This window comes from Salvelinus fontinalis, chromosome 23 (assembly GCF_029448725.1).
Source record: "Salvelinus fontinalis isolate EN_2023a chromosome 23, ASM2944872v1, whole genome shotgun sequence".
NCBI classification, from domain to species: domain Eukaryota; kingdom Metazoa; phylum Chordata; class Actinopteri; order Salmoniformes; family Salmonidae; genus Salvelinus; species Salvelinus fontinalis.
Window position 1 is genome coordinate 48575689 of NC_074687.1, and position 22756 is coordinate 48598444.

General features: G+C 41.0%; 1 protein-coding gene across 1 annotated transcript in view; it reads right to left on the reverse strand.

Moving 5' to 3' along the window:
* The window catches only part of LOC129821425 (Krueppel-like factor 12), a 150240-nt gene that overhangs the window by 16383 nt on the left and 111101 nt on the right, over positions 1 to 22756 (reverse strand). Inside the window, exon 5 of the mRNA XM_055879065.1 lies at positions 5140 to 5297. Within this exon, the coding sequence (XP_055735040.1) occupies positions 5140 to 5297 (158 nt within the window). The remainder of the gene's footprint in view (positions 1 to 5139; positions 5298 to 22756) is intronic.

The following is a 22756-nucleotide window of genomic DNA, read 5'->3' on the forward strand; positions in this document are numbered from 1 at the left end:
TGGGGAGGATATACACGTCTGTGATTATAATCGAAGAGAATTCTCTTGGTAGATAATGCGGTCAACATTTGATTGTGAGAAATTCTACGTCAGGTGAACAAAAGGACTAGAGTTCCTGTATGTTGTTATGATCACACCACAACTCGTTAATCATAAGGCATACACCCCCGCCCTTCTTTTTACCAGAGAGATGTTTGTTTCGGCGTTCAACTGCGCCAGTTTACTAACCACCGGTCCTGGCAACCATCATTATGTGCACCTGGCATCAATTATTTTGCGCACCTGCGCTTCATCATGAGGCACACCTGGACTCCATTACCTCACTCGTTAATTCCCTTTTATCTGGCACTCCCTTAGGTTCATTCCCCAGGCAGCATTGTTCATGTGTTTCATGTCAAGACGCTACTCCTGCTTCTCGACTCCCAGCGTTTACGTTACAGGTTTAATGAATGATTTGTCCCAAAAACAATGCGTTGAGTTGTAGAAATATTTAGGACAAATCTATTTATTGCCACCTATTCTGAAACTGACTGCAGCTCTTTGATGATTGATTTGACAATACCCAGTGAAATAGCAGCACGCCAAATTCAAAAACAGAAATACTCATAATAATAATTCATAAATCATACCAGTGTTATACATCGTTTTAAAGATGAACTTCTTGTTAAAACCTCTTGAGCCTATGGGGGGTGCTATTTCGATCTTGGAAAAATTGGTCTCCAAATTAAACTGCCTCGTACTCAATTCTTGCTCGTACAATATGCATATTATTATTACTATTGGATAGAAAACAATCTCTAGTTTCTAAAACCGTTTGAATTATGTCTGTGGGTGAACCAGAACTCTTTCTGCAGCGAAATCCATGACAGGAACTGCGAAGGTCTGAAAATTAGGCTCTGTTCTCAGATCAGTTTAAAGCTCTGTATGTATCCTATGGGTCGACATGAACTGCACCCGCCTTCCCCTGGATGTCAGTAACCAATGAGAAGTGGAATGGAGTGTCTACGTAATTCTCAGAGTTTATAAAAGGCCAAGGAACGAGGGGAGCTCTCTTTTCGACGTTCGTCATTGCGCAAAGCAGGACCTCAGAATGGCATTTTAAAACGCTCAGTTATCGACCTTAGATATATCCGTCTGTAATTTAATTCGATATAGGTGTTAGAAACATCATAACGAAGTTATTTTAAACCGAGTTATATCAGTTTATGCGAGTATATTGCTATTTTCGGAATTTCCTTAGTATTGCGTTTTGAGGATTTGGGCATGCTGTGGCCACATAGCTATTGTTAGCTGCTATTTCCCAAGTTGAAGACTACGTTTTACAACCAAGCAACGATTCTTTTGGACAACGGACCACTTGGCCAAGATTCTGATGGAAGCTCGTCCAAAAGTAAGAGCTATTTATGATGTTATTCCGTATTTATGTGGAAAAATGTAAACGGATTTGTCCGCCATTATTGCGGCACTAGTCTGGCTGTAACGCACACTGTACGTCTAGTAACGTTAATTTTAAAAATCTAACTCAGCGGTTGCATTAATAACTAATGCATCTTTCATTTGATGTCCAACCTGTATTTTTTAGTCAAGTTTACGATTATTTATTGATTAGATTAGGTGCCTTTCCAAGATGGCGCCGGCCAGAATGCATGACCTGTTGCCACTGATCACATTGTATAACCACAATTTGTGCTGCTAAATATTCACATTTTCGAACAAAACCTATATGGATTGTGTAATATGATGTTACAGGACTGTCATCTGAAGAATTCTGAGAAGGTTAGTGAAAAATTAATTTATTTTGGTGGTGAATACGTTATCGCTGTGTTTGGCTGGAATCAATGCTGTTGTCTGGTTTGCTATTGTGGTAAGCTAATATAACGATATATTGTGTTTTCGCTGTAAAACACTTAGAAAATCTGAAATATTGTCTTGATTCACAAGATCTGTGTCTTTCAATTGCTGTACGCTGTGTATTTTTAAGAAATGTTTTGTGATGACTAATTAGCTAATACACGATGGTCTCTGTAGTTATTCTAGTCATTTTAGTGAGAGTTGTGATGGGGGCTGCAATTGTAAACTATGATTTATACCTGAAATATGCACATTTTTCTAACAAAACATATGCTATACAATAAATATGTTATCAGACTGTCATCTGATGAAGTTTTTTCTTGGTTAGTGGCTATTTATATCTTTATTTGGTCGAATTGGTGATAGCTACTGGTGGAGTGAAAAAATAGTGGAGTAAGAAAAATGGTGTCTTTTGCTAACGTGGTTAGCTAATAGATTTACATATTGTGTCTTCCCTGTAAAACATTTTAAAAATCAGAAATGGTGGCTAGATTCACAAGAAGTGTATCTTTCATCTGGTGTCTTGGACTTGTGATTTAATGATATTTAGATGCTAGTATTTACTTGTGACGCTATGCTAGGCTATGCTAGTCAGCTTTTTTACTGGTGGGGGTGCTCCCGGATCCGGGTTTGGGAGGAACTAGAAGTTAATCCAGCCAAAGTGTCAGATTTCAAAAAGGCTTTACGGCGAAAGCAAACCATGCTATTATCTGAGGACAGCACCCCATCAAACAAACACTTGAAAATCATAATTCAACCTGCCAGGCACAACACAAAAGTCAGAAATAACGATATAATTCATGCCTTACCTTTGAAGATCTTCTTCTGTTGGCACTACAATTTGTCCATTAAACATCACAAATTGTCCTTTTGTTCGATAAATTCTGTCGTTATATCCCCAAAATGTCCATTTATTTGGCGCGTTTGATTCCGAAAATACACCTGTTACAATCGCACAACATGACTACAAAGTATCTAATATGTTACCTGTAAACTTGCTCCAAACATTTCAAACAACTTTCCTAATCCAACTTTAGTTTTTTTTAAACGTAAATAATCAATTACATTTAAGACGGAATAAACCTTGTTCAATACCGGACGAAAACAAAGTGGAGTGAGCTTCCAGGTCGCGCCCCAACCACAACAGTACACTTGGCTATCCACCCAGAAAGGAAATGGCCACTTCATTTCTCAAAAGGAAAAACATCAACCAATTTCTAAAGACTGTTGACATCTAGTGGACGCGATAGGAATTGCAAGCAAGTGCCTTAGAAATCTAGATCCACATAGAAAACCCATTGAAAAGAGAGTGACCTCAAAAAAAACATTCCTGGATGGTTTGTCCTCGGGGTTTCGCCTGCCAAATATGTTCTGTTATACTCACAGACATAATTTTAACAGTTTTAGAAACTTTAGAGTGTTGTCTATCCAAATCTACTATGCATTTCCTAGCTTCTGGGCCTGAGTAGCAGGCAGTTTACTTTGGGCACACTTTTCATCCGGACGTGAAAATAGTGCCCCCTAGCCTTAAGAAGTGTTGCAGTGATTTCTCTCGCTGTAGAGGCTTACATGTATGGTGTTGAGTCATCTGCATACATAGACACACTGGCTTTACCCAGAGGCAGGTAATTAGTATAGATTTTAAAAAGTAAAAGGCCTAGACAACTGCCCTGGGGAATGTCTGATATCACCTGGATTACGTTAAAGAAGCTTCCATTAAATAACACCCTCTGTATTCTCTTTATTCACAATATATCAGGGGCATTAAGCCAGAATACGTTTTTTCCAGCAGCAGACTATGATTGAAAATGTCAAAATACATTTTTCAAAGCTTTTCCAAAATGTCCAAAATTATGGAATATCTGTCGTGATGGATTTATGGGTCCTTGAGGCAAATTTGTTCATCATGAGGAAAGACACAAGTCTCTAGGTCAAACGGGGCGACAAATATGAGGGTTTAAGTAAGACTGCTTATAACAGCAGTCTCACTTAAGTCTTCTAGGACAATCTGTGCCATTCTTTTTGACCAAGTTACTCATGGCATCTAGTTTCTGTGTGCCAAATTAGTAAAAACGTTACCAATCTATGCTTCAGTTATTTAACCAAGTTAAGATTTTTGGGGGGTGAATTTATAGAATAACAATAGGTAGCAGCATCGTGTATAGTTAAATGTGTTTGTGCATGTGTGATGGTTTGTGTATGTATGTGTGGGGTCAACGTGTGTGTGTGTATGAATATGTGTGTGTGTGCGCGAGAGTAACAGTGTAAGTGGGTGTGAGTGTGTGAATAGAGTTTATGCTGCCTTGTCAATAACATGTCTCAAAAAATGTGCTATTGTGACCAGCAAAGTCACACTAGATCTAAGGCAATATTCAACGTTTGACTAGGTCCCCAGGATGTCGGGAGATGGCTTCAATATCGGTCACTAGAGGCAATGGTGAGTGCTATTACCATCAAGTAGGCTCGCGGCTTGCTATGGCGTAGTGGATGGAGATGGTAGATGGGTATAAGCTCAGAGAATCACAGGTTCAACCCCAGTGCTAGGCACTCTTTTTTGTTATTTTTGTTTTAAACCTATCCCAACCTTAACCCTACCTTAACTATTCAGAACTAATGCCTAAATTTAACAGTCAAATTGAAAGTTTACCGACAAGCGTGAATACTGCAGTCAGACCGTGAGATCTTGTTGATTGTGAAGAGGCTTACATGTGTATTCATTTTCCATGCGTATTAGAGCGAGGGAAATCATTTTATTCAGGAAGAAAGTGAGACATAGACTTTAATTGATGAAGACAACTGTAATGAGTTGGTGAAGCCACACACACACACAGTCTTGTACAGCTAACCTTGTGGGGACATACAATTCAGTCCCATTCAAAATCCTATTTTCCCTAACCCCTAACCCTAAACCTAACCCTAATCCTAACCCGTACTCTTACCCTAACCCTAACCCTAACCTTAACCCTAACCCTAACCCTAACCCAAAAACCTCAACTTTATCCTAACCCTAAACCTAACCCTAGCTCCTAACCCTAACCCTACAACTAACCCTAGCTCCTAACCTTAATATTTAACTTAATTCTAACCCTAAAACTAATTCTAACCTTAAACCTAAACCCCCTAGAAATAGCATTTGACCTTGTGGGGACTAACAAAATGTCCCCAGCTGGTCAACTTTTTGTTTGTTTACTATTCTTGTAGGGACTTCTGGTCCCCACAAGAATAGTTAAACACGTCCACACACACACACACACACACACACACACACACACACACACACACACTGACCTGTGTGCGTCCTCCGGTGTGCTTTTAGATGGGAGCTCTTGGTGTAGACCTTATTGCAGCCCTCAAAGTCACACCTGTGGATGCGTCTCTTCTTGGAGTCGGGCGACTCTGACCTCTGAGGGCGCCGTATGCTCTCAATACTGAATGGTGACATGGAACTGCAACGGGAGAGGAAGAGGTGGCTCATTAGAATTTAGCATCCTTAGCATTTTCAGCATCTTTCATTTACATTATTAGTTTGGATATCAACAACTGTATGGTCCATTCTTAATGAGCAAAACCCAACATGAGACTGTGTATGCATTGACTATTGTAATTCCATCAATGGTGTCATTCATGTATATTAATATTCCTTATAATACATATAGGAGTATATACTCAACATTTGGTGGAGAATGTGGACTCAACCATCTTTTGAAGTATGAAAATCACTAAAATAATATTTAGATTTTTCAAGCTCTTCTTTCTCTTGTAGGCTTCGTCATGTACACTTATACTACAACAGCATTGTACTATTATGTAATGTAATTATGTAACGTATGACATTTCAACATCCCCCAAGCTCCAAGTTCTTCACTAGAAATTCTAGGAAATAGATAAAATTTCACATTTTATGACATGTTCATTCTGAGATATTGTGAAAGAATTTAAATGGCCTTTAGATGGTGCTCTAGCAACATGGTAGAAACCGCTACAAGGCACAGGAAACTGGATGATGTAAGACTGTTATTTTTACCGTTCCCATTGATTTATCAATCATCAGAAGGCAATGTCAAAAAAAAAAATCTTCCATGCAGTTCAATGAACATCATTTCTGTTGAGTTGTTTATATTGTATCAATATAACTGATCATGACATTTCGTTTCAAATTAGTAGTACACGGTGGGGGGGGGGGGGGGGGGATACAGGAAAACGAGGAGCAGCCAAAGTCTATTTGGGGGCTAGGAAAAGGAAGGAGAAAAGGAACAAGAAAAGCAGTCTCAGTGGGATCTGTTTTTTTTCTGGAGGGGTGCATAACAGGGCTCTTTCGAGGTTGGAAATGAGAAGAGGTTACGGGTTGCAGACAGAAGAGAGAGGGGAGGAGAGAGGGGAGCAGCAGTCGTGGCTGCTGTGGACCGGGGTAGGTGTTTTTGGGTGGTGGAGGAGAGAGGAGGCGTGGCCAGAGAGGCCCTCCGGTGAACTGTCTCAACCACCCGCCTCCCACTTCCTGTCTCGCTGATCCACCCACACGCTCGCTCGCACACACAGGGATCACCTGTTGCTCTTGGCTAGTTGCCATGCTGGGGCCGTGGGGCTGAACAGGAAATGAGCGCATGGGTCAGATATGAGACTGAACTCCAGCCTCTCTCTCTCTCTCTCTCTCTCTCTCTCTCTCTCTCTCTCTCTCGCGCGCGCTCTCTCTCTCTCTCTCTCTCTCGCTCTCTCTCTCGCTCTCTCTCTCGCTCTCTCTCTCGCCCTCTCTCTCGCCCTCTCTCTCGCCCTCTCTCTCGCCCTCTCTCTCGCTCTCTCTCGCTTTCTCGCCCTCTCTCGCCCTCTCTCTCTCTCGCTCGCTCTCTTGCTCGCTCTCTTGCTCTCTCTGCACCTTTCTTTCTCATTCTCTCTCAGCCACAGAAGCTCAAACTAACTTCCCCTCGCTCTATTTCTCACTTTAGTTCCTCACCCTCTTTCTTTCTCCCCCAAATGTGCACTTCCTCTGAGCAAAGAGGAGACTCAGTGTAGCAAACAACAGCGCAACTATTGGCACAAATAAGGTTGAGACTTATTGGCAAACATACTGTACAATGTTTAAACTGTACAGTACATAAACATAGTCAACACATACTCAGTCAAAACTGATTAACCTACTCAAAATGATGTACACTGAGTATACTAAACATTAAGAATGCCTGCTCTTTCTATGACATGACCGGGTGAATCCAGGTGAAAGCTATGATACCTTATTTATGTCATTTGCTAAATCAACTTCAATCAGTGTAGATGAAGGGGATGAGACAGGTTGAATAATTATTTTTAAGCCCTGAGACAATTGAGACATGGATTGTGGATGTATGCCATTCAGAGGGTGAATGGGCAAGACAAAATATTTAAGTGCCTTTGAACGTGGTATGGTAGTAGGTGCCAGGTGCACTGGTTTGTGTCAAAAACTGCAACGCTGCTGTATCAAGTTTCCCCATGTGTATCTATAATGGTCCACCACCCAAAGGACATCCAGCCAACTTGACACAACTGTGGGAAGCTTTGGAGTTAACATGGGCCAACATCCCTGTGGATGGCTTTCGACATGTTGTGGAGTCCTTGCCCCGACAAATTGAGGCTGTTCTGAGGGTAAAAGGGAGGGGGGGCGACTCAATATTAGGAAGGTGTTCCTAATGTTCGGTCCACTCAGTGTATATGAACAACCTAAAGGAAAAGCGAGAAGCCTACTGTACTCCAAAAATGACAGCAACTAACGCGTTCAGAAAATACAGAGTGGAAGAGTGGCGAAAGGGAATGGCGATCTAGGGATGAGAGGTAAGAAGAGAAGCGAAGAGAAGGATTTGAGGATTCACAGTGCAAACACTAGGCTCAGGGACATCCAGCAGGAGAGAGGAGGAGGATGTGCACTTTCTGACTTCTTCCCAAAGTGATTCCATGATCATGATGTCATTTAGGACGTCGAATCAAACAGATTCTAAATCAAAAGGATGAAGGATGACTTCAGGTGGATCATAATCCTGTTAGATTACAGATTTTGCGGGAGCTTTCGTAGGCCTACTGCTGCTGCTACTTCCTTGAGTTATGACTGTTACTGATACTTTTATTCTGGTATTACAGTTTGTTTTTCAATCGCTTTGGTGCAATTTCACAAGTATGTGGTCCATTTTCAAAACGCGGAAAAACAGATGAACAAGGCAGCTGTTGCGAAACTCTAAACACATGTTCAATTGACTAAGTCCAGCACACAAAATCGTCACTTTTTCACCAAACTTAATCAGTGTTTCATCTAGAAATACGTGTTTCACATTGCAATTGCTCACATGAAGTGATTGCCTTTCACAATGCATTGCTTTTGATATGATTCTCTTCTAATTTGTTAAAATACATTTAACTGTTACTTAATCTGACATCTCTTAATTGACCCTCACTAAACCTAAAGATTTTAAACTGATCATTTAACTGTGACTGTATTCATGATACAGAACAACCTCGTGTGCCTTATTGCTTTTATTAAACTGTTCCCAACATATTAAAATAAAATAACAATGATTTACATATTTTCATTAAAATGTTATTTCATACAATTTCATTCTTCCGACAGAAGATATAGTCCGGACAGATCTTTTGGTCTAGAGACACGACCCACTCATTAATTATGTTTTCAAATTTGCTTCGCAAAAAGACTGGTCTTTCTTAACAAAATGGTTGATATGCAGCCTGGATAACGTTCTTGTCACTTGCTAGCTAGCTAGCCAACTTCAGCTCTCAGTCACGTCAAACATTGAACCTGGAATGACAGTACTTTCGTTTGTTTGAGTTTTTTTTTCTATTGGTATTTTCTTAGATATGTCCATGATAATGATAATGACGATTTCGACTGTCTCATAAAAAGTTGTCTCGTCTTGTCTGGGCACTGTTCACTCTATGTACTGTTCATTGTTCACTCAGAGATCGAAATTCAAAAGTGAAACATTGTTTCACATCATGCAAGCGGTCAGACAAGTGAAAATATTGGTCACTAAAGAAAACTTTAAGCTCGTCCCTCATTTAAAAAAAAAAACGTGTCAATACTTTGCCCCTTGATAACCAATGCACTTCTGTTTGTTGTAAAAGTGTTACATGGTCGCTGCCCATATCATTGCATAGTGCAGAAAGTCGTCAGGAGCAACTGCTTGCACGCTCGTTACCACTCCACTATGTCTCCCTGTCATGGCGCTTGTGCCATCAGTACACATACCAACATGAACAGCAGCAACGTTTGGCTACATACGAACCGTTAGTGGAATACCCACGAGAGAGAAACGGTTAATGTGATTGGATGTTAATTAGTTGACTTGGCTACCTCTATTTAACATTGTGTTGCTATTTCGCTGAACACTAGCTGGTTTAATTTAATTTTTTGGCAGTGAAACGAGGCTACTCAGGTGATGAGAAAAGAAACTCACCCAAATGTATAGCCCCGTTGGAAAATATAAATGGATTGTTTGAAAATGTGAAGAATGAAAAAAAAAAATATATATATATATATATATACAGTTGAAGTCTGAAGTTTACATACACCTCAGCCAAATACATTTAATCTCAGGTTTTCACAATTCCTGACATATAATCCTAGTAAAAATTAGGTCAGTTAGGTCAGTTAGGATCACCACTTTATTTTAAGAAAGTGAAATGTCAGAACAACAGCAGAGAGAATAATTTATTTCAGCTTTTATTTATTTCATTACATTCCCAGTGGGTCAGAAGTTTACATACACTCAATTAGTATTTGGTAGCATTGCCTTTAAATTGTTTAACTTGGGTCAAATGTTTCGGGAATCCTTCCACAAGCTTCCCACAATAAGTTGGGTGAATTTTGGCCCATTCCTTCTGACGGAGCTGGTGTAACTGAGTCAGGTTTGTAGGCCTCCTTGCTCGCACACACTTTTTCAATTCTGCCCACACATTTTCTATAGGATTGAGGTCAGGGCTTTGTGATGGCCACTCCAATACCTTGACTTTGTTGTCCTTAAGCCATTTTGCAACAACTTTGGAGGTATGCTTGGGGTTGTTGTCCATTTGGAAGACTCATTTGCGACCAAGCTTTAACTTCCTGAATGATGTGTTGAGAAGTTGCTTCAATATATCCACATACTTTTCATGGCGGTTTGGAGCAGTGGCTTGTTCCTTGCTGAGCAGCCTTTCAGGTTATGTCGATATAGGACTCGTTTTACTGTGGAAATAGATACGTTTGTACTTTTTTCCTCCAGCATCTTCACAAGGTCATTTGCTGTTGTTCTGGGATTGATTTGCACTTTTCGTACCAAAGTTCATTCATCTCTAGGAGACAGAACACGTCTCCTTCCTGAGCAGTATGACAGCTGAGTTGTCCCATGGTGTTTATACTTGCGTACTATTGTTTGTACAGATGAACGAGGTACCTTCAGGCATTTGGAAATTGCTCCCAAGGATGAACCAGACATGTGGAGGACTCCAATGTTTTTTCTGAGGTCTTGGCTGATTTCTTTTCATTTTCCCATGATGTCAAGCAAAGAGGCACTGAGTTTGAAGGTAGGCCTTGAAATACACCCATAAGTACACCTCCAATTGACTCAAATGATGTCAATTAGCCTATCAGAAGCTTCTAACACCATAACATAATTTTCTGGAATTTTCCAAGCTGTTTAAAGGCACAGTCAACTTGATGTATGTAAACTTCTGACCCACTGGAATTGTGATACAGTGAATTATAAGTGAAGTAATTTGTCTGTAAACAATTGTTGGAAAAATTACTTGTTTCATGCACAAAGTAGATGTCCTAACCGACTTGCCAAAACTATAGTTTGTTAACAAGAAATTGGTGCAGTGGTTGAAAAACTAGTTTTAATGACTCCAACCTAATTGTATGTAAGCTTCCGACTTCAACTGTATATCAAAATAAATAAATGTGAATCATCAGTTTGGGAACATCTGGTCTACTCTAATTGAAACCGATGCAAGCCTGCTGGCTCCGTGGCTAGCTAAAGGACCAGTGGTGGCACTGAGGTCCATATGAGACACTATGCTCTAGTGCCATCGTGCAGAAATAACAAAGAAAATCACTATTTGATGAGATAGCGGAGTTAGCTAGAAAGTTATACCAGTTATCAAATAGGATACTAGCTAGCTTTTCATGCATGGCAGTACCAGTGTTGTCAAAGCTGGTAGACCGTCTCTGGTGATGTCAACATTACAACCAGGATGGACTGTCAAATTGGATGAAAAAACGCTGTCACATACACAGATGGAGCTCTCATCTATGGGCGAGCATGTTGTTAACTGTAAAGTAGCTAGCTAGATGTGTCTCGATAATCTTGCTATTGCATAAAAAAATGCGTACATCAAAATATCTCTTAATACATATCTCTTAGTCGACAATTTCTCTAACATTTGACTCATGGCTCTTGCACAGGAAAGAGGTGGAGACCGTTTTCAAGGACCTACCAGATCACAAAAAACTGAACAGCAAGGGGGAGACAAAAAATGATGGTTAGGGCGAAATCAACCATATGACCACTAGGTGTCATCGTAAACCCACAGATCAAATTGATTTCAACAGTACGTGATGAAGTCCACTAGCTTGCTTCACTGTTGTAAAATAACACTATTGCATATTATTTGTATATTAACATATCTGGGAAATTTTGGAGAAAACATGGATTTGTTAGACACCAGTGGAGGGTCCTCAGAGGAAGAAGGGGAGGACCATCGTCCTTTGTAAAATTTCTATAAAAAAATAGTAAACACTAAAAAAGTTATCATTTTTAGATGAAAGTATACAAAATATATTCATGTCACCAACTAATTGATTAAAACACACTGTTTTACAATGAAGGTCATTAGTAACTTCAACAGCACTCTCTGAGGTAGCACCATGTTGTAGCCGGAGGACAGCTAGCTTCTGTCCTCCTCTGGGTACATTGACTTCAATACATAACCTAGGCTCGTAGGCCTCACCCACTTTCATAGACCTACATGGTAATTATGACCACTTCTGGAGGATGACCTGCAACCAGTCAAAGCTTTTGCAGTATGAACTGACATGTTGTCCAATCATAGGATTATAATCAGAGAATGAACACAGTGTGTTGTATTGGGGGTGTGCCAAAGAGAAGCTTGATGAGTTGGTGACATTATTGGATCGAGTTTGAAAAGTGATAGTTGAGCATTTTTTGGATATTATTCAATTAAAATTAGTTTAATCAAATTACTGGAGACGGAGGAGGTAAATAGTTTTCCTGGTTTTAGAGTTTTATTTATTTTTATGTCCAGTTAGTCCATTTTATTTCAATTTGCCTTGCTAAATTCAGTAGCAAGTAGCAGTAGCGAGCTAGCTAGCTACCAGCTCGAGTGTGTAGTTTTAACCGTAAATGCTACTGATAATGTTGTTGAATTTTTGTTGAATTTTTGTTGAAGAACCCCATTCTCTGGGAAACGTGGAAAAGGTGTGAAATAAAACCGAGGGTCAACCTCTGCCTGAGATCATTTTCATGAAGAAGGATGAAAAAGTGAGGGTGTTCAAAACCAATTGGTATCAAAAGTATAGCTGGTTAACAGGGAGCCTTTCATCAAGCCGCCTGTATTGCTGGCCTTGCCTGCTTTTTGGAAAGCCTGATTACAGTGACCGACATGGTGACCGATGAAACAAAAGCAGGGAGCATATGAATGCCCACATCAGTTTCAAGCTTCTGGGAAAAAGCTGCATCGATCATGACGAAGGTCTGCGTATTCAAACTACGCAACACAACGAGAAAGTAAGACGAAACCTGGATGTTCTCAAGCGGCTTATGAACACCACTCGGTTTTGGTTCATGCAAGAATGAGCTTTTAGAGGACGTGACGAGAGGGAGGTTCCGCTAAGAAGGGAAACTACAAGGAGCTCGCAGCGATAATTGCATGTGACGATGCTTTACTTGCTGCACATATGGAATTTTCAACTGTCTTTTCTGGCAATGTCAAAATCAATTCAGAATGATTTGATAGCTTCCATCGTCCATTAAAAGTTAGATTCAAGAGAGAGGTTGACGCACCATATTGTTTCGCGCGCGCACTCAAGTAGGCTTTCCACTTTCCACTCCTCCTGTATTTATTTAGCAAAGATGATGACACATAATCACTCCAGACGGACCCAAGCAAAAACTAATTGCATAAATGTTGCAGCAGCCTAGGCTACACCTAAACATGAGAGATCTGACATGCTGTATGGGATGAAAGGGAGACTATTTTTCAGTCTGATCAACTGTAGGCTCCCAATAAGAGCAGCTGCATACCATGTTCCCTGTCCATCTGGTCAGGGTAAACTAGTTGGTAACATTATGTATTCATAGTCCATTTCTGTGTCAGGAGAAAATGTGAATGTGATCAAATTTGGTTAAAATTCTAAATTGGGCTGGGTAGGCTGGATATACATATTCAATCCAAATGTATTAGCTGTAATTAATCAATCAACATAATAGTGATGACAGATGTGAGTACATTTTTTATAAAGCCTAAAGTTGCATGATGCAAACATGCATAAAGCAAGCTCAGCCTCGTGAGTTCTATTGTCTATGAGTTGTTGTCTCTGTGTCTGGGTAGAGGAAATCCCCTCCTAATCATGTCTAAATATAACTCATATGAACAAGTATAAGGTTGCTGCAGGTTGTCAACTCTCTCCTGACATGAACTGAAGCCACGTATCATGTGACCGCTCATCCACTGGCACATTGAATGTTTCCTCTCCAAGCAGTACCCCTATACATTTTCTCTCATTACTGTATGTAGAGTCAATCACACACACACACAAAAACAATCACATTATTACACATCAATGATTTTACTAACTGCGTAGTGTGTTGTTTTATAGTTTTTTTGTCTTCCCAGTCAAATTCTGTCCTGCACTGAAGTCAAGCCTCTGAACACCTCAACTCATGGCTCATAACCTCATTCAATCACTGCTGTGATCCCTTCCCAACACTGTAAGTAGCTCTCTCATTCCCATTCCCCATAACATTGTACTATAAATGTCTTTATTAAATGTTTTAGGTTAAAATAATTTGTCTTTGACGTTTTTGAAACACACTGTCGTCTCCGTGCCTATACCGTGGGTCTCCCATCCTCCTCCGTGTTTCAAGTCACCAGCCCCCACTGTTAGATACATACATACATACATACATACATACATACATACATACATACATACATACATACATACATACATACATACATACATACATACATACATACATACATACATACATACATACATCTATGTATTTTCTCTGTAAACTGATTTGACAACTGATTCTCATTTCTGGGGTGAGGTTGGGCTATTGGAATGAGAAATGGAAAACTGGAAATACAGCGTACTTTGTGATATCAAATGTCTTCTTACACTTTAAGATGGGGCATGCAACCAATCTCACATGAAACCATTCATGAAGATAAACGATCTGAAGTACTTAGGCCCCTAGTATAAAAAAGTATGATTATTACAGATACCCCGAAATATATTGAACGGCGATGTTATTTTATTTGGGATGCAGCATAATTAATCAGTTATACAATTTCAAAACAATACATTTCACTACAGATTTCGCAAAACACATTAAGTATGTTCCCTTCAAATACTTTTAGACTACTCTACTACCATATATCTACAACACAAAATCAATGTGTACTTGTGTGTATTTTATCGTGTGTATGCATGTATCTGTGCCTGTGCGTGTCTACTCAATCTAATTCTACTGCTTGTATTAGTTACCTAATGTGGAATAAAGTTCCACATAGTCATGGAACTATGTAGTAGTGCGCCTCCCATAGTCTGTTCTGGATGCGGGGGCTGTGAAGAGACCTCTGGTGGAATGTTTTGTGGGGTATGCATGGGTGGCCGAGTGGTGTGCTAGTCGTTTAAACAGACAGCTCGGTGCATTCAGCTTGTCAGTACTTCTTACAAAAACAAGTCAATCTCTCCTCTACTTTGGACCAGGAGAGATCGGGATGCATATTACTAATGTCAGCTCTCCGTGTACATTTAAGGGCCAGCTGTGCTTCCCTATTCTTGGCCAATTATAGTTTACCTAAGTCCCTCTTTGTGGCACCTGACCAAACTAGGGCCTGTAAGATCTGCCTGGTTGATGGCTTTGTTAAGAAGGCAGAGCAACACTTTATTATGAGCAGACCTTTCTCCATTTTAGCTACTGTTGCATCACTGTGTTTCATCCATGACAGTTTACAATCCAGGGTTACTCCAAGCAGTTTAGTCATTCACACAGTACTGATGAAAAATCAAGTGCATTTTATATAAATATGGGTATACGCGGGCCCGGCTCCACTACGGGGCTAAAGGGGGCTCAAACTTTAGCCCGCTCGGTTTTATTTTTATGACCTTATATAAAAATAGCTAAACATTTTAAATGATTGGTTGGCACCAAAAAAATCTATCTCCTCTGCGCTGGACAGGGCACACGTGTGTAGGGGGGCTATGGAAAGCCACTGGGTGGTTAGGTTTGGCTCCTTTGGGTGTCCATAAAAAGCAGGAAAAACACTTCTCATCTCTGTCGTAGTCTAAGTGAATAACGCGATATGCCTCCCCCTGTAGTATTTGATTTTGATTTCAAAGTTTACAGGTAAAGCTGCTTTACTCTTAGCTAGATAGCTGTTAAAAAACGTTTGTTATTAGCTTCAGCCTATTTAGCTCGATCGAAGCAGCTAATCTGCCACGATGGATATCAGAAATTGGCTTTGCCAAAGTACCCAAACATTGGAAAAGGAGAGTGATGAGCAGCAGCATCAAACAACAGAGGCCGCCGCCAAGCTCGACAGCGATGATGCTGCCGATCTCCAGCTAGCTCCGTGTGCAGAGCCTACCCACCCTTCCACAAGCGCTGCCAGGATAATGGCTCCACAGCGAACAGCTGAGCCAGCCCAGGTTAGCCTAGAATCCTAGCCTAGCCGTAGTGTTTCTGGAAAATAGCAACTGGTTCATAGGAAGAGAGTGGTTGGAATACTCTAGATGCTGCATTTTGCTTCCCATATCTAAAGTGCTGTGTTGGGTCCAATGCTAACGCAGACAAGGCCTTCACCCAAGCTGGGTATTCTAACTGGAAGAATGATATTGATAGTACCAAAGGATTCGCTAGGTATTCATGCAAAGAGTATTTGAAATGCACTGCACTGTGGGAAGAAAAACTATTTTGAAGTGCTTTGGGATTATCAGTGTCAACTGTTGTTAATGATGGGCAGCTGGCAAGAAATCGCAGGTATTTGTCAGCGATTGTGGACATTATTGAGTTCCTTGTTTCAAACCAGCAACCACTGAGGGGGACATTGTACTCGGTAGAGTCAAGAGGAGAGAAGGGCAGTGGACTCTTTCTGTCTATATAATATAACAGAAAAGGAACGTGCCATGGTGCTTAACACCATACCCCCCAATGCCACATACTGTACACGTCACGCGTATTCCAAATGTAATCATAACGCTCATGGGTGAGATTGTTACTGAGGAAATAGTGAAAGAAATCAGGGAGAATCTTGGTACACACTGAATGTAGACAGGACCAAGGATCCTACTGGATGTGAAAATATATCCATTGTCACTTGTTACCTGGATGAAACAATAATGTGTATGAGCGGTTGCTGCCAATGGAAACCACAATATACTCTGATGCTTTATCATTTTTATCATTGACAAAACTAGTTCTTAACGGGCAAACAAATGTTGGCTTTGGCACAGAAAGGATACTTAATCAATGTTATGATGGTGCTAGTGTCATGTCAGGTGAAAAGGGGGGCATGCAGAAAATATTGCAGGACAAAAAGTAAATAGAGAATTGGCATATGTTCATTGTTTCATGCAATGAGGAAAGGGAAAGGGGGATACCTGGTCAGTTGTACAACTGAATGCCTTCAACTGTGAATGCACCAATTTGTAAGTCGCTCTGGATAAGAGCGTCTGCTAAATGACTTAAATGTAAATGTAACTGATATGTGTCTTCCGCATAAACCCAACCATGTGGTCTGACAATGCGCTTGAGGACTTGTATTAATGTCGGTGACTCACTCTACAAGTTCTTTAAAAAAAACAACAGTGGCTGCCCTGTACACTGGAGAAACCTTGAAAGTCCAGTGGTGGAAAAAGTACTCAATTGTCATACTTGAGTCAAAGTAAAGATACCTTAATAGAAAATGACTCAAGTTTAAAGTGAAAGTCACCCAGTAAAAAATATGTGAGTAAAAGTCGAAAAGTATTTGGTTATCAAATTAGATGAAATTGCTCAAATGTAGTTAAGTATTAAAAGTAAATGTAGAACTCATTTCATATCCCTTATATTAAACAAACCATAATGGCACAATTTTATTTACATTTTCATTGACGGATAGCCAGGGGCACACTCCAACACTCAGGCATAATTTACAAACAAAGCATTTGTTTTTAATGAGTCTGCCAGATCAGAGGCAGTAGGGATGACCAGGGATGTTCTCTTGATAAGTGTGTGAATTGGACCATTTTCCTGTTAAAATGTACAGAGTCCTTTTGGGTGTCAGGGAAAATGTATGGAGTAAAAAGTACATTATTTTCTTTAGGAATGTAGTGAAGTAAAAGTAAAAGCTGGCAAAGATATGAATTAAAAAGTAAATTACAGATAACCCCCCAAAACGACTTAAGTAGTACTTTAAAGTAGTTTTAAGTACTTTACACCATTGGAAAAGGTCACTGGATCAAAGGTGGACCAGACACCTGCCTACTGTGTCAGTGGTTGTTAAAAGTTGGGACAGCACTGTGAAGTTCCTCTCTGACATCGAATGCATGCTGTCCTACAAAACAGAAGTACAATTTAAAGCTACAGGGCTATGATGGATGGAACCCGGCTTAAAGTTTACAGCCACTCTGGTGCACAGGATCCTCAGTTGTCTTGATACTCAAATCAAATGACACCAGGCAAAAGCAATGGATCGTTACACTGGAGTCAACGTGGTCCACAGTGCGTTGGAGTGCATCGAGAAGCTGAGGTGTGACATCGATTTCGAAGCCATTTGGGCACAGTGCAGACCCAGTGGCACTGATGCACCACCATGTTAGTACCACTGTCCAGCAATTGTGGACCACTGTTCAGCAATTGCTGTCCAGCAATACGTGGTGGACAGTACAGTAGGCCAGCAGGACAGAGGAGAACAGACTAAGTGTAAATGACTGTTCTTCAGCACGTTGGATGCTGTCATTGGTGAAAGGTCAAGACGATTGGTGGAGGCCCTGTGTGCTATTGGCCCAGAGAGCTATGACTTTCAATATGTCAAGAAGGTGAAACCACTGCTGGATCTAAGCAAAACAGATTTGATGGAAGCTGAGTTTAATGTGTCGCAAGCCAGTTTTTGCAGACTGAAATCGGCCTCTCTGGTTCCAATGAGGACAGATGGACCCCACTTGATATCCTGCAATGATTCTCTGGTGCGATCTCCACAATGCCGATGATGCCTACAGCACTGAACCATGGGCCACTTTGACTAACGTGTTCAGTCAGCACAGAAGATGCACGCTACACCCGAGGAATGCTCAACTAATCCAACTGGTATTTGAGTGGGATCTTACAATTTCGGGTAAGAATGGAATTATCGATTACTCAGGAAGTTCCACAGAGCATCAAGGAAGCTGCAACGCTTTTGAAAAGGTAAGATCTAGCTGGTTGGTTTTTTATCAAAATATTGCTTTAGTGTGTAGGCCGCTGTCCATAGTGGTGATAGAGCGTGGTGAGATTTTGTGCCACTTTTTGAACCTGTCACTTCTTGGTCAAATTCATTTTTGGAACTTTTATGTTTATTTTGGTATAGTGTGATATAAGAACAATTCACTATAAATCCAATGCAAGACCCCAAATGATTCCCCTGGGTGTACAGCTACATATCAGTATGTTTCATCATAGAAATAGATAACCATAATAGAATGTAGCCTTTCTTGGTAGCCTATAGGTTTCCGTTGCTGTAAATGGAACTGTAAGTATTGGAAACATGTTTATGGTCGGCTGGCATTGCATAATTGATTATTTGGGTTGAAATTGATTCGCATAAGTGTATTGTGCCGTATAACATCGTGTTGCTGAACTCATGAGCGAACGTCATGATTTTTCATGCTTGAAGCAGGCCTGTACAGGCCTATTTATTTGGCAAGACAGCATGTGCATGGCTGCATCTCACTGTAGTCGGCTGTAGGGTATGTTTTGGTTATTTGGCTCTCCATTTCCCTTTTGTTTACTGTTAATGTAACTAGCCTAAATATAGATTGTGTCATGCATTTATTAATCTGATATTTTGTTTACTAGGCCTACTACTTGGTACCGCTGTTTGGTTCCAGAGTGGGCTCTCTGCTAATTCTGAAGGTATGATCAATTTTATGAGCACCTCGAACACAATGAATGGGAAAATGGTTTCACAAAGGGAACTCCCTCTGCTGGTGACTTGCTGAATGTGCAATCCTAAAGGAGGGCTGTGATTGGTTGATGACCTATGACATCATGTCATTACAAGTGCTGGAGATCCCACTCCTGAAATCTGACGTGTTTGAAGTGGGTAGTTTTGAGATATTAATATGAATAACATGTTGAATAAATAAATGTGTACATTTTACAGCTGGATCTGCCAACTTCTGTCTGTAGCGTCCAAACAGTTTGGGATACACAGTAATATGACTCTCGCGAACACGTACATGTTGGTTGTTTTGCTCTAGGACACTCACAGGCCTCACAAGACTCATCTGAATGTCCGCCGGTACCAGTTGAAAAATGTATGGACGAATATATGGAGAATAGTAGCAAAAATAAGGGGTTAAATACTTGTAAAACAAATAACAAATGTTTCCTGATCTTTTCATATCTGTCTTATGTTGAATAAATACATTTGTAAATGTGTATTTCAGAGTACAGACATACTCCATATTTGAGAGAACACTATAAGAAGTATCATGGCACAAAGATTTTGTCTGTATCATGTACGGTTCACAGATCATAGGATCCTACACGAGGCATGTATACATCTAGAAAGGGCCTAAATTAAGTAAAACTACTGTAAAGTACTACTTAAGTTGTTTTTGGGGGGTTATCTGTACTTTACTTCATAATTTAGATCTTTGCCAGCTTTTACTTTTACTTCACTACATTCCTAATGAAAATAATGTACTTTTTACTCCATACATTTTCCCTGACACCCAAAAGTACTCTTTACATTTTAACAGGAAAATGGTCCAATTCACACACTTATCAAGAGAACATCCCTGGTCATCTGACCTGGCAAATTTGCCAATTTCATTGGGATTTTCAAAAAAAATGCTTTGTGATACAAAAAAAGATGTTAAACATCCTTCCTCCCAGTGAAGTTCCTATGTGAGAATTGCTGGAACAATCTGAGATGCCATCAAATATTTTCCACTCGCCTTAAGGTATTTTAATGGGAAATGGCTCGTTGAAAAAAGTGGATTATTATTGTTGATAGTGGATTTACTATACAGGCTGTAATCTGGTGGCCTATTCTGTATACAGTATAGATGTATGAAGCATTATATGGCTTGTTCGAGCCATACCGTTCAGTGTGTGAGTACCAACAGTAGAGGTGAAAGATGGGGGAGAGAGAGTGTCAGTGAGAGGGGAGAGCCTGCAGTTGAGCAGAGGGCTGTGTTTCAACATAAATACATGAGAGAGAGAGAAATTAAGAGAGATAAATAAAGAGGACTAGAGGGAGGGAAAAAGGAAGAGTGGGGGGGTGAAATGGAGAGCGAGCATGGTTAAGTAATGGGCTTCTTGGCCAGCCTCCTCTATATTCATGTGTTTCCTTGGGGAAATGGTGGATGGGCTATTGTTGGAAAGAGAGAATGAGAGAGAGATGGACAGAGGGAAAGAAGGAGGTGGAATATAAGGGAGAAGGGGAGAGAGGATGGAAGGGAGGGAGAGGTTGCAATGCTCTAGTGATTTCTGACCGGTCCCTGAGGGCCTGAGGCCGCAGAGCAGGTGAAGGGAGAGCGGGGAAGTGTGTGCGCGGGGAGACGGTGTGTGTGTGTGTGTGTCCGTACGCAGGCACAGAGATGCCCCTTGGGCTTTTGGAAGTCCTCACTACATTTTGTGTGTGTGTGTGTGTGTGTGTGTGTGTGTGTGTGTGTGTGTGTGTGTGTGTGTGTGTGTGTGTGTGTGTGTGTGTGTGTGTGTGTGTGTGTGTGTGTGTGTGTGTGTGTGTGTGCGTGTGTGTGCGTCTCTACGCTTCCTATGCCTCCATTCCACATGAGGACTTGCTGTTTGTTTTCTGTATCTTGTTGTTATGGTCCCGTTTCCTCTGAGAGATTCAGAACCAGACGAATGCACAGCCTCTGTCCTGCACAGAGAGTGTTCCGCAGAAAGCCCCTGTTACAGGTGACACACACACAGGAATGCACAAACACACCCACATCCCCCTCCCCTCACCCACAACCCCCACACGCGTACATACGGACAGATTAGGGCGAAGGGAAAAGAAGAAACAAAGGAAGAAAATCAGGAGAGCAGAGAGTTGAAACAGATCTCAGTTGTAAAAGTTTCCTCTCTGTCAGTGTGTTGGTGTGGGAAAGACGAACACGGAGTCTTTCACACAGGCAGTGGTGGCAGGGTTACACCGGGTGCAAGGCTGCCGCTCTGCCACGGCCCTCAGGAGATATTATTGCTTCATCTATTATTATTACTACTTCCACAAATACGTTTATAATACTATGATACGTGTAGGGGTAGAGTAGTAGTAATGCTATAAATGTCTTCATACTGTATTTAGTCAGTAGAAATGCAAATGTAGTAAAGGATGTGCTTTTGTAATAGAAGTAAGCCTTGCTTGTGTGACGAGTAGTGGCACCGGTATCGATAATTCAATATGATGCCGATGTCGTTTGATGTTGATATGAGCAAGTGTAACGGATGTGAAATGGCTAGCTAGTTAGCGGGTACGCGCTACTAGCATTTCAATCAGTTACGTCACTTGCTCTGAAACCTAGAAGTAGTGTTGCCCCTTGCTCTGCAAGGGCCGCGGCCTTTGTGGAGCGACGGGTAACGATGCTTCGTGGGCGACCGTTGTTGGTGTGTGCAGAGGGTCCCTGGTTCACGCCCGGGTCGGGGCGAGGGGACGTACTTAAGTTATACTGCTACATTGGTGCCGTGACCCGGATCACTGGTTGCTGCGGAAAAGGAGGAGGTTGAAAGGGGGGTGAGTGTAACGGATGTGAAATGGCTAGCTAGTTAGCGGGTACGCGCTACTAGAATTTCAATCAGTTACGTCACTTGCTCTGAAACCTAGAAGTAGTGTTGCCCCTTGCTCTGCAAGGGCCGTGGCCTTTGTGGAGCGACGGGTAACGATGCTTCATGGGCGACCGTTGTTGATGTGTGCAGCGGGTCCCTGGTTCGCGCCCGGGTCGGGGCGAGGGGACGTACTAAAGTTATACTGTTACACAAGGTATGTCGTGAAATCGGTTTATATAAAATACCATACATGATTTTTCTTGAAGGCACAAAACCCTCGTACAGACTCTAAACAGATCATACTTAACTGCCTGCTGATGTGCCAACAATGGGCTTTCCATTGTATTCAAACTGGCCCAATGGGCAATCAGCAAGCAGCTGTCGGAACTTTTGCAATGTTATTCATTCAGTTGCAATGTTATACTCTCAAACCGATATCAATTAGAACATTTTTAACCAGATTTTCCATATCAATGCTCATCACTAGTGATGAGTAATATTGCCTTAGAGTAATAGAGTCTCAAATACGACCCGGGTTTAACCCAGTTGGTCACATCTACAACTACTCGAACATCCACTGGCATTACCGTTTTGTAACTGCTTTGATGCTCTTTTCACAAGTAAGTGGTGATTTTTCTAAATGCTTAGTATAAAAACTCCAAACTGTTTGACCTTTATTTAAGGAG